We start from the raw sequence: 11675 nt of genomic DNA on the forward strand, positions 1-11675 counted from the left end.
GCGTTGCTAAGAGCCACCAAGCCTGAGGGCATTTCTAGGGCAGCCAGAGGATGTTGATACAGACACTTTGCTGTGAGTGTCCAGTTGCTTACAACTGGGAGAATCCTAATATAGGAGCAAGTGGGAGGTGAGGGGCAGGACAACCTTCACCCCATATTGAGCTGTGGTCATGGGGTGAAGAAGCATGTTCACACGTGGTCAGCATGTAGCCCTCCTATTGACAGGTGGAAGAACATTCTAGAAGCAGAGTTACAACTCCAACTCTGCTAGGAGCTGTGTAGCCTTGAGCAAGCCAGAGGACCTGCCCAGCCCTCCATGGTAAACCGGAAGGAGTGATACTTGCTTGAAAACAGTTTGTGTCTAACTCTACTGGGGGACTGTTCAAGCTCTGAATCCTGTTGCCCTCTGTGTCTTGTGTATGAGTCTCCTGTGGCTGTAATAATAAGTGACCACACACTGGAGGGCTCAAACCACGGGAATTCATCCTCTCCAGTCCTAGAGGCCAGAAGTCTGAGATCAAGGTGTCACAGGGCCGTGCTCCCTCCGGAGGCTCCAGGGGAGGGTCCCTCCTGCCTCTTCCAGCTTCTGGAGGCTCCAGGCGTCCCTGGGCTGGTGGCCGCCTCCCTCCTGTGTCTGCCTCCGTCCTCACGGGGCTGCTCCACTGCGTCTGCGTCTCCTCTTCTGTCTCTGATGAGGACGCTGTCATAGGATTCAGGGCCGCCTCCTCCAGGAAGCCCTCCTCTCCATCCTTCCCTTCATCACATCTGCAAAGACCCTATTTCCAAATGATGTCCCATTTCCAAGTGCCAGGAGTTAGAACTCCTATATGTCTTTTGGGGGACATAATTCAACCCATAACATCTTGTTCCCTTCCCCCTTGGGTCCTCCAGAATCTCACCATCCATCACCACCACTTCTGGTGTGAATTCTGAATCCCTGCTCAGAGAAAACCACACTCTGCTGGCTGACATGGGCCCTACTCACAGGAACACACCACCCTAGGCTCCATGGGCTGCCTGGACTTGATTCTTCTTAACTTGTGCTGATTGTAAAGAAGCATGAACAGCCACACCTACTAGTAAAGGATGTGGAGAGTACGTTTTATCATGATGCTGTAATGTAAATATCAGGTACTTGCACACCTGATCGAATGGGGTACCGTCCCGTCAAAAAGGCTGCCCTGCTGGGAGTGCAGATGGAAGCTGCAGCAATGTGCTGGGTCAGACGGACGCCTTCCCTTGCAAGCCGGTCAATATTGGGGGTCCTAAGATAAAGAGGCCATAAAGAGTGAGGAATACAGTCAGAACAAGACCTGGAGGTGACTCCCACGGCCAAGGAGAGGGGCGTCGGGAGAGGAGATCTCGTTGGCAATCCTGTTCTGATCACCTACATGGAGGGGCATGCAATTGACAAAGGAACCAAGGGGCGTCTTTATGCAGCAAAGATCAATTGAGTGAGTCACTGTTCTGGTTGACATCACTGAGACAGGACACTTGATGCTTTCAATGACCACATCAAACCCTCTCCTTCATTGCAATCAGTAACTGTGAGGGGCTAAGACCCACAGAAGAGCTAGGAGTTTGAAACCCTCTCCCCGGCCTTATCTCCTCACCAGAATTCTAAACTACGAAGCACCGATGTGTAGCTCAAATGCATTAAAGAAAAGTCCACCGGTTGTCAGAGAAAGATCCCACGCCCAAAATACCCTAGAGGTAGTCTAGTGTTTTCCATTAGCAAAATGGATGTTCTTCATCTAACTGAAAAAGTTCAGAGTAATCCTGAATAAACTGTTATTTGGATACATTTCATTTAAAGAATGTCGTTCTGAAGACCTTAGATGCTCTCTCATCCATCTACTAGGTTCTAGTGAGCCATGACTTTGAAAAATCTGCCAAGACATTGCAAAATATAGGCTCCCATGAGGTAATGACTCATTATTATGTTTTATGTTTTTATTATGTTTATTATGTTTTATTATGTATTATTATGGGTTATGTTTTTGTCAATATAAATTGGATTTTGTCAATGCCAAAGGTCTCTCTGGACCCTGTGACATTCACCAGAATCTTCTTTTTAGAGAAGAATGAGAAAAGGCAAATGCAGCTGTATTTCTTTTGTGGTTTATGGCCTTCCCTATAAAGATCTGAGCTTATCGGAATTAAAGATAAAGTAAAACTTTGAATGATGTACGGATTCTGATTTCTTTTTTATTACGGAAAATTTAGTAGCCCAACCTACTATTTTAGGAAACCTAATATTTAAGTTTACCAAAGAGTCCCTTACCTTAAGGTATGGTTTCCATAGCAGCCGAGATCTCCGATCCCTAGGTCATCCGCCATTATCAGAACCATGTTTGGTTTAGTGGGAATTGGCGTGCTAGTCGGGACAAGGAGCCACAAAACCAGCACGAGAGGCCAACAGTTCCTGAAAAGAAAGACACAACATAAAACCAACCTTTGTATTTGACAGGAAGGTTCATTTAAAATGTAGAGTTGCTTAAAGATGTTTCTGGATGTCTGCCTTAAAATCTTTCATTTCCAGTGATTCTTCATGCCTTCACTAATTAATAATTGCATTTCACAGAGGGACAAGGATAGCATCCATTTCAAGTGTTAGGTACAAGCTTGTTGTCTTGCTCTCCGTGAAACTCCCGGGACGTAGTTTCGTGAGGCAGTCAACTTCCAAGACGGCCCCCAATGATTCCTGCCTGGCGTTGACACCCCCGTGTAGACCCTTGCCAACATGAACAGGCTGATATGTGTGACTAACAAGATATTGCAGAAACGATGCTGTGGGACTTCTGAGGCTAGAACACAGAAAACATTGCGGCTTCTGCCTGCGGTCTCTTGGAAAACTTGCTCTGGGGGAAGTGGCCGCCATGTTGTGAGGACAGTCAAGCAACTCTGTAGAGAAGTAAATGTGGGGAGGAACTGAAGCTTCCTGTCAACAACCAGCACGAACGTGTCAGGCACGTGAGGGAGTAACCTTGGCGCAAATCCTCCATCCCCAGTCAAGCTTTCACAGCATCGTACCCCTGGTTCGCATCTTCGTGGCCACCTGGTGGAATTCACACCCTTATGTCCTCCTCACCTCTTGAGTGTGGACCAGACCTAGGGATTCACTCTTAGTGAAGGGAGTATGGCAAAAGTGAGGGGGTGTCGCTTCTGTGACTGGGTTATAAGAGATTGACTTCCATCTTGCTTGCTGGCACTCTCTCTCTCTCTCTGTCTTTGTTTTCTCTTTCTCTCCTCATACGCCAGCCCTGATGGAGAGGCCAACCTGGCAAGGAATTGAGGGAAGCCTCTGGCCACCCATCAGCGAGGATCTGAGGCCCTCAACCCACCAGCCTGTGAGGGACTGAACCATCAGTGAGTGAGTGAGGAAATAGATATTGCCCCAGGTGAACCTTGAGATGACCACTGCCCCACCCACACCTTGACTGAACCCTGTGAGAGACCCTGATCTCAGGGACCCAGCTGAGCCAAGCCTGAGAAAGCATGAGACAATCAACATGTGCTGTTTGAAGAGGTTAAGTTTTGGGGTAATTTGTTTCACAGCAACTGGTAGCTGATACATGTTCAAGTGGATCTGAAAGATCGAGTCCTGGGGGTGGAGCAGCTGGGCAGATGGAGGGGCATTTTAATTTGGGTAGATACTGGTGAACTGGTAGATGCTGTATAAGTACCCTCTCCCCAACACTCGCCCTCCCCAACAAGACCCAGTGTCATGTTGGATGGTGCTTTTCCCAATGATGCTCTCCCAAATGAGCACCAAAATCTAGAAAGTTAAAAGGGATTTCTGTTGCAGTCCCTTGCCAGAAATTTCTATTTTATTGAAAAAGAGAAATAATGGCAGTGAATTGGCTTCTCTTACCTGTGATTATTCAGGCCACTCATGTTGTCTTGCCTTTTTCCTGATGGGCCTGGGCCAGAAAAATCCTGTAACACAGAACAACGGTATCCTCAGTCTGGATATTATGTCATATCAAGGCTGATAGTTACTATGCGCCAGGATCTTACTCACATCTCTGTCCATCGATGGATGAATGGATAAAGAAGTTGTAGTGTATATTTATACAATGGAATATTACTAAGCCATAAAAAGGAAAGAAATCCTGCCATTTGCAACAACACGGATGGACCTTGAGGGCATTATGCTATGTGAAATAAGTCTGACAGAGAAAGACAGATACTGTATGATCTCATATATATGTGGAATCTAAAAAAAAAATTCATAGAAAAAGAGACTAGATTTGTGGTTACCAGGGGTAGGGGGTGGAGGGTGGGGGCATTGGAGGAAAGCGGTCAAATGTACCAACTTCCAGTTATGAGATAAATGAGTCCTGGGCATGTACTGTACAACGTGATGACTATAGTCAACACTGTCGTGTGGTCTGTTTGCAAGCTGCAAAGAGAGTAGATCCTAAGGGTTCTCATCACAAGGAAATAACAGTTCTTTTCTGGTTTTTTTTTGTATCTATACGAGACGGTGGATGTTAACTAAACTTGCTGTGGTAATCTTTTTGCAATCTATGTAAGTCAAGTCATTATGCTTCACGTCTTAAACAGTGGGTCAATCATATCTCAATAAAATGGCGGAGGGAGCAGGAGAAAAGCATCTATTGTGATTATTTAGGTAGGCACAGGCTCTTGGCTTCATTCTCAGTACTTTGTTGCTTGACTTTATTATATGGAATCTTGATGATTTTCCTAAAATCTTCAAATGTCTCCTGTTACTACCAGGATTCTCCAGTGGCCAGACTGACTGGTGGAAAGGCCATATTCCCACTTGCTGGGTGAGGTGGGGAAGGCAATTTACCTCTCTCAGCATTAGTTTTCTTATCTGTAAAATGGGTATAACAACCAACCCAGTTCTGCCAGGGTTGCCATGGGGATTCAAATAAAAGAATACATTTAAAGTGTCAGTGGTGCGCCCCGCACGGGGCAAGACATGGATAAATGTTTACAATTAGTACAAATAAAGCTTATGTTAGGCTTTCTGATGTAGATTCAGGAAGGAGCCCCTCTTTCTGAAAGGAAGAAGGGTTCCTTTTTCCAAAGTGCGTCTTGGGGAAGGGAGGACAGGGTGGTGGGTTTGGGGAGAAAGAAGCAAGTTTATGATCATAAGGAGGTGCAAGATCTTAGGTGATCTGAGGAGCCATCTCAATTCTTGTGCGTTGAGTCCCTGCACGTTTCCTGGTTCTCGTTTTGGCAAGTGCCTTTATATAAATCATGTTCCGTGACCTCTGGGCACAAGGAATCCTAAAGAAGCTGGAGAGAAGGGCAAATTTCTGTAGCTCGATTTCCCCCATTGACAAAGTGAGCCATTTACACCCACCATTATCATCACTGTGTTTATTACTAATGGATTCCAGTGAAGGGGTGTGTATTGTGCACACAGATTTGGATGCCAGCGGGCAACTTGTATGATCCATTTCTCAGAGACAGTAGAAAGCCCTAACATCTCTACAAAGCCATCTGTTTAAATTGTCTCCTCTTGGCTCCATTGGTGAGGGGAGGAGTCCTCCCCTAGGATGACGGGAATGGCTGAACACGTGACACTTGACACTAGACAGATGTGATGGACAACAGTCTCTGAGTCACATGTGCTCCCAGCGTGGTGAAGGAGGACATTGCACGCCATGCAGGGCCACCTGGGGGTTGCACCTGCGAACAAGAATGGGAAATGGAAGGCCGGCTTTGTAGCCACAAGAGGATGGGGTGAGCCCTGGATCTCGCTAGAGGATGTGATTGGCTTGTTCGAGTAACTCCACGGGCTGGCGTGGAACTGAAGCCAGTTCCTCAGGGATGAGCAGGAACTGTGCCCGGTCCCGGGATAGAGAAGGTTGTTTCACTAGGTGGACCTTATCCACGAGAGCAGAGTGAGGAGGGGAACTTGCAGTGAGCCCATTCAAGGACTCTCGATTCTACCAGATTTCAAAGCAGCATGTAATATGGAGGCTTAATTTTAGGTTTGACATCACACCATCTCCACCCACCACCATCTCTTTCCTACATGGTGCCTTCCACGATTTCAGTTTTTAGAGGTATACGAAAAGTTGTCTAGCCAACCTTTCCAAAGCTTGAGGTTCACCAGAAGAAATGTGAGCACCAAAAGCTTAGGAAAACAATGCCAAGATTGTCAGAGGTGCACTTCTCCTGGGAGCGAGACTTTCGTGGAACAAGGCAAGCAACGGGCAACTTTAGCTGATGGTGACGTCTTCAGGAGCAGGGAGGACCCAAATGTCTTTCTTGAGCTGAAATTTCTCCCTCTGATGGATCTGAGTGGATCTCACCTCTCACGGCTCTGCACTGTTCCCGTGGGGTGCAGGTTAACTTAGAGACCCCTCAGACTGAGTTCTCAGACCTGTCACCTAGGGCAGCAAGTCATTTCACCTCTCCAAATCCTCTTGAGACGGTACCACATCTAAGGACCCAAGGAGATCAGGAGCAAAGGCATTCAGCATCCTTAAACTATTCTTCAGAGAATCTTCGAGCTTTTTCCAAATAAATCTTTGAAGGGAGGAGAATTCGTTAGAGTAGACAAATTTCATTTCCTGGAAAAAACTCCCAGAAGACCAACTTCTCATTTCACAGGAGGAGGCATGAATTTCTTGGCTAAACACCGTGAAATGCAAGGCTCGTTACTCAGATGATGGGTTCATGACTTCATTCATCACTTTGGGAATATTCTTCAATCTTGTTTGAGACATACTGGGTTAAATCTGGTCTTGCCTTGTATGTTGGTGGAGAAGGATGGCTTTTAAAATGCATTTTGTATTATTATCAGGCAGAACGGAATTCTCCCCATCGGCACGGAGATTAAAGGACAACGATATGTTCCCCTGTGCTCCTCTGTCCAAAGGTCACAGGAGCCTTGCAAAAGAATGACACAGGGCAAGGGGTAATGACCTGTTCAGCATCTACACATGCCTAGAGCTTGATCAGGCATATCCATGTGAGTCTAAGTGGTTAGTCATTTTAATGATTATCCACAAAAGCTTCATTGCAGCCCCACCTGAGCACACAGTGTCACTGAAATGTCCTGCATCCCTCCAAAATTCCTATGTTGACGCCCTAACCCCCGATGGGGTGGTGTTAGGAGGTGGGACCTTTGGAAGCTGGTTAGATCATGACAGTGGAGCTCCCATGGATGGGATCAGTGCTCTTATAAAAGAGACCCCAGAGAGCTCCCTTGCCTTTTCCATCATATGAGGACACAGCGAGAAGACGCCATTTACGAACCAGGAAGTGGTTCTCGCCGGTCACCAAATCTGTCAACACCATCATCTTGGGCTTGCAGCCTCCAGAACTGGGAGAAATAAATGTCCAACAGACTAAGACACGCCCATCGAACCCTTTCAACCTCAGAGGTACACATTAGGATTATGCCCAACGTAGGTGGAGTTGAACCATCCGGATCTGCCACTCTGTGATTATCGTGGACCCATAACGATGGTATTTGCCCTTCCAAATGACAAAATTAGAAAGATGGGGAACCAACCAGAGGTTGCCAGGGGTTGAGAGGAATGGGAGAGACAGTAGTGACTATAAAAGGTTGGCCCGGGAGCCGTGTGGTGGAACTCTTGTATATCTTCATCTTAGTGCTTTCACAGGAATCTACACGTGCAAACAAATTGCAAAGAACTAAAAAGACAGGCGTACAGAGAAGAACAAGCTACCTTGAGGAAATCTGAACGAGAGCAATGGATTGCATCACCGCCAATATTCTGGTTGCGATGCTGTATACAGCTTTGCAAGCTGGACCATTGGGGGAAACAGACAAAGCCTACGTGGCATCTCTCTATATTATTTCTTACAACTGCAGGTGAATCTCCAATTATCCCAGCATAAAAAAGTTTTTTTTTTAAAAAGAGATTAAATGGGGAGTTGCGTATGTCTCATGCTATAGTTGCAGACACTGAAGTTGAGTTAAAGAAATTTGCCCAAAGACATGATAACGAAGAAATAGAGGTAAGAATTTGCACACAAGGCTGCCACTTTCCAGACCCCTGTTTTTAACCGCCGCAGACAACTCTATCCTGCCTCATCGACACGTGTAGCAATGCCAAGCCAGCTGTCGCCTCCCCTCATTGCAAGCTGGGTTTCTGAGTGTGGCCTTCCCTTTCTTGGGAGCTGGGAGCTAGAGATGTGGGAGGCAAGGGTAAGTTATAGGGGTGAGGTAGTCAGACTAATTCTGCCTCTTGCTTCCAGCAGCCCTGGGAGGAAGGCAGAGGTCAGGAGGACCAGGTGGGAGGAAGGGGGCCCAGGATCCTCTGCCTTCATCTTATCTCCATTTTGGGGGGGCAGGCATGCATGGCAAGGGGTCATGTGCCCACGGGGGTCAGCCATGAGGAACTGAACTCAGCACCCCAAACAACGCCTCTATGGTTAGTTAACCGCAAATCAAACATGTCAACCAACCGGCACATGGGTAAATGTTTATGCACGTGGCATAAAGAAAGACACCTCCCCATGGTTATGACAATCTTAATGATAGAAATCAAGGCTGAGACAAGCAATTCAATTGTACCCGGATGTTTATCCCAGGTTCCAAAAGCATCGCGATGGAAGATAACGGAGACCAACCTACCTTGGTTTGGGAGATTTTCTGTGGCTGTTGGTTCACAAAGCCAAACGGCAGGTATTTCGTTTGGCGCCTTTTAATGTGTAACCGAGTCATGGTACCGTCTAACCAGGAGGGAAGACAGCTGAGTACAGGGAGTTCTGGCTTATCCCAGACCCTTTCAGGAATGTTTTCTCTTCTGTTATGTTAAGAAGAGCTTGGTTATGAAGCTCTGTTCATCTTAGAGGCATCAGAATGCAGGCCACCTTTTTTATGTTGTACATAACCGGTTACAGGTTGAACTTTATACACCGGCCTGCTTTTCCTTAACCACACTTAAGACAAACCTGAGAATGTCTTTGCTGGAAAAGCTCGAAAAAGCAAGCTGGTAAATTTAACATCAACCCTTGCCTGGTTAAGAGCCTGCAGAAAGGAAAAAAAAAAAAAAAAAAGACAGTTGGAATTTTAAAAACAACATTCTATGTCAAAAAGTTCAGCTGTTTATATAATTCAACGATTTTTCAGTCAATTTACCAAATGGTGCAAACGTCACCATGTTCTAATTTTAGAGCATTTCCATCACCCCAATGGCATCTTTCATGTCCATTTACAGTTAATTCCCCATCCTTGCCCCAGACAGCCACTAATCTATTTTCTTTCTCTCTAGTTTCACCTTCTGTGGACATTTCATATAAATGGAATGATTTGTGGGCTCTCATGTCTGGTTTCTTTCACTCAAAATGGCTTTTTTTCCCCCTTCTTTTGGTTCATCCAGGTTGTAGCACGTAACAGAGCTTCATTCTGTCTTATGGCTGAAGAATATCCCACGGCATTGGATGGACCACATTGCGTTTACCCTTTCATCCGTCAGTGGACATGTGGGTTATTTCTACGTGTTGGCTCCTGTGAATAGTGCTGCTGTGAACAATATGTTTGCAAGTGTTTCTGTGGACGTATGTTTGCGTCTCTCTTCGATGGGTACCTAGGAGTGGAACAGCTGAGTCATACGGTAACTTGATGCTTAACGTTTTGAGTAATGGCTCAACTATTTTCGGGAGTGGCCGCACCCTCTTTTTTGCCCCCTGTCGGCAATGTAGGAGGGCTCTGATTTCTCCCCATTCTGAACAACACTAGTCATTGTCTGTCTTTTTGATTCTAGCCATCCTAGTGTGGCAGGGTGTGAAGTGGCATCTCACTGTGAGTTTCGTTTGCATCTCCCTCATGACTCATGATGTGGAGCATCTTTTAACCAGCTTATCAGCCATTTATAACTTCTATTCACATCTTTTGCCCACTTATTAATTGGATTTACTGTCTTCTTCTTATTGAGCTGTATTCATTGGCAAATATTTTCCCCCAGTCTGCGGCTTGTCTTATCTTCTCCCTTTCTTCACGGTACTTTGACGTACCAAAGCTTTGCAATTTCATAAACTCTCATTTATCAAGTCTTTTTGGTAATAGATCAGAAGATAAGACAACCTCTTCCTAACCCAAGATGAGAAAGAGTTTCTCCTGGAGGTTTTGTAGATTTCTCTCTGATGTTTAGATCTCCCGTGGATTTTGAGTTTCTGTTTGTGCATGGTGTGAGATAAGGGTCTAAAGTCGTCTTTTTGCCTGTCGCCATCCAAATGCGCCAACGCCATCGGTTGAATGCCACACTGGAGTTTAATAGGCGGATATATGGGTCCAGCCCAAGCTGACTCTGTTCGTCAGAATCTCCCCCGTTTGGATATCTGAGTGGATTGCCCAGACCCCACGGAGCACAGCCCCCTCAGGCAGAGCTTTCGTAAAGGTGTAGAATCTACTCTGTCTGCCGACTGAGCACTAAGGTGACGTAGACCCTGCAGGGGCGGGGCCGGTCATGCCTCTGTGTTCACTTAGCTAAACCGGCCGATCTAACCGGTTAGGCCAGTCCCAAACATGCAAACTATAAAGAAAGAAACAGATCCTGAGGTCACCAGGGGAGCTGTGGACTTCAGCCAGCTCCTTATAAACCCCCCTGCCCTTATCTCGGCTAACAAAGACCAGATTTGCAGGCGGCCCCTGAGATAAACATAGAGCTTGTTGGATCCAGTTGCAAATTGACTCTGTGTCCCAACCCCTGGCTGGTCCCCCGCTCAGCACATCCTTGGGCTCCAGGCTGCTCCCTTCCACTTTGGGTCTGTGGACAGTGCCCTTCTCTGGGGTCTTTTCTTATCCCCCTCCACTCACCCAACCGTTCTTAGAGTTCGTTTTGCAACACGTTACTAGCAAAATGCATAAAATAAAATCATGCAAGACTTAAATACTGACAGTGTTCCATGAGAAAAAAATAGTTTGACTCCAAATGAACTGAACTCACGAGGAGCATACAAGAAAGTGTTAAAGGACGCCAAATAAAGAGCCCAAAAGGGGGTTTTCTGCAGAGATTCCAGACGTTGATAAGCCAGCCAGAACCTCTAAATTTGAAGCACGTGGTTTCGGTCGTGGGTCCTACAGGTGTGGTTAAAGCTGGGGTTTTTAAACAAGGGAACAGGGGGAAGATGGGCATGCGAATCTGTTTACTTGTTCTGCAGTTTTTTCTTTGCATACTTTTTTTGGGTGGGGGATGCAAGGCTTTCTGACAACAGAGAGGAATATATTTCATCCTTGTCCACGGTTGCTCCCAATGAGCAGGAGAGTGTGCATTTTAAAAAGGAGAGTGAGGAGGTGGTATTTCCCCTCATAGAGGTGTGGAGCGCTGTGGGGCCTCAGGATGGGGATGAGGTGAACTTGAACCATGTCCGTCTAGAATGGGCAGGAGCGGAGAGATGCTGAAGAGGGAATGCAATGTCCCTTCCCTTTGTGAATTGGGGAGTGGGGGGGACCGACACCTCTAGGAAGTGTGTTAGCTTCCTACTAGAGCTGACATAACAAATCATCACGTACTCAGCAGCTTAAAACAGCACAGACTTACCGTCTCACGGTTCTGGATGTCACAAGTCAGCCGTGGGTCTCTCTGGGCTGACGTCAAGGTGTGGGCAGAGCTGGCTCCTCTTGGAGGCTTGAGAGGAGAAGCTGCTTCCTTGCCTTTTCCAGCTTCTGGAAGGTTCTGTCTGACGCCCCCGCCCTCCATCTGCAAAATGCATCCC

At 46.5% G+C, this 11675-nt stretch overlaps 2 protein-coding genes across 6 annotated transcripts in view; one reads left to right on the forward strand and one right to left on the reverse strand.

Annotated features, from left to right (window-relative positions):
• The window catches only part of GYG2 (glycogenin 2), a 69431-nt gene extending 58581 nt beyond the window's left edge, over positions 1-10850 (forward strand). The window contains exon 9 of the mRNA XM_023634436.2: positions 9341-10850. Within this exon, the coding sequence (XP_023490204.1) occupies positions 9341-9478 (138 nt within the window). The 3' untranslated portion in view covers positions 9479-10850. The remainder of the gene's footprint in view (positions 1-9340) is intronic.
• Positions 1-11675, reverse strand: part of LOC100064629 (arylsulfatase H) — a 29873-nt gene that overhangs the window by 17964 nt on the left and 234 nt on the right. The window contains exons 1-5 of one of the 5 annotated variants that reach the window (XM_014728743.3): positions 11501-11640; positions 8913-8988; positions 3874-3938; positions 2284-2424; positions 1143-1264 (exon numbers count right to left, since the gene is read on the reverse strand). In XM_014728743.3, the coding sequence (XP_014584229.2) occupies positions 1143-1264; positions 2284-2424; positions 3874-3938; positions 8913-8966 (382 nt within the window). In that variant the 5' untranslated portion in view covers positions 8967-8988; positions 11501-11640. Of the gene's footprint in view, positions 1-1142; positions 1265-2283; positions 2425-3873; positions 3939-8592; positions 8989-11500; positions 11660-11675 lie in introns of those variants that run through there. The other 4 variants (XM_070256788.1, XM_070256789.1, XM_023634430.2 and 1 more) reach the window with 4 other exon arrangements.

Source organism: Equus caballus, chromosome X (assembly GCF_041296265.1).
Source record: "Equus caballus isolate H_3958 breed thoroughbred chromosome X, TB-T2T, whole genome shotgun sequence".
NCBI lineage: Eukaryota > Metazoa > Chordata > Mammalia > Perissodactyla > Equidae > Equus > Equus caballus.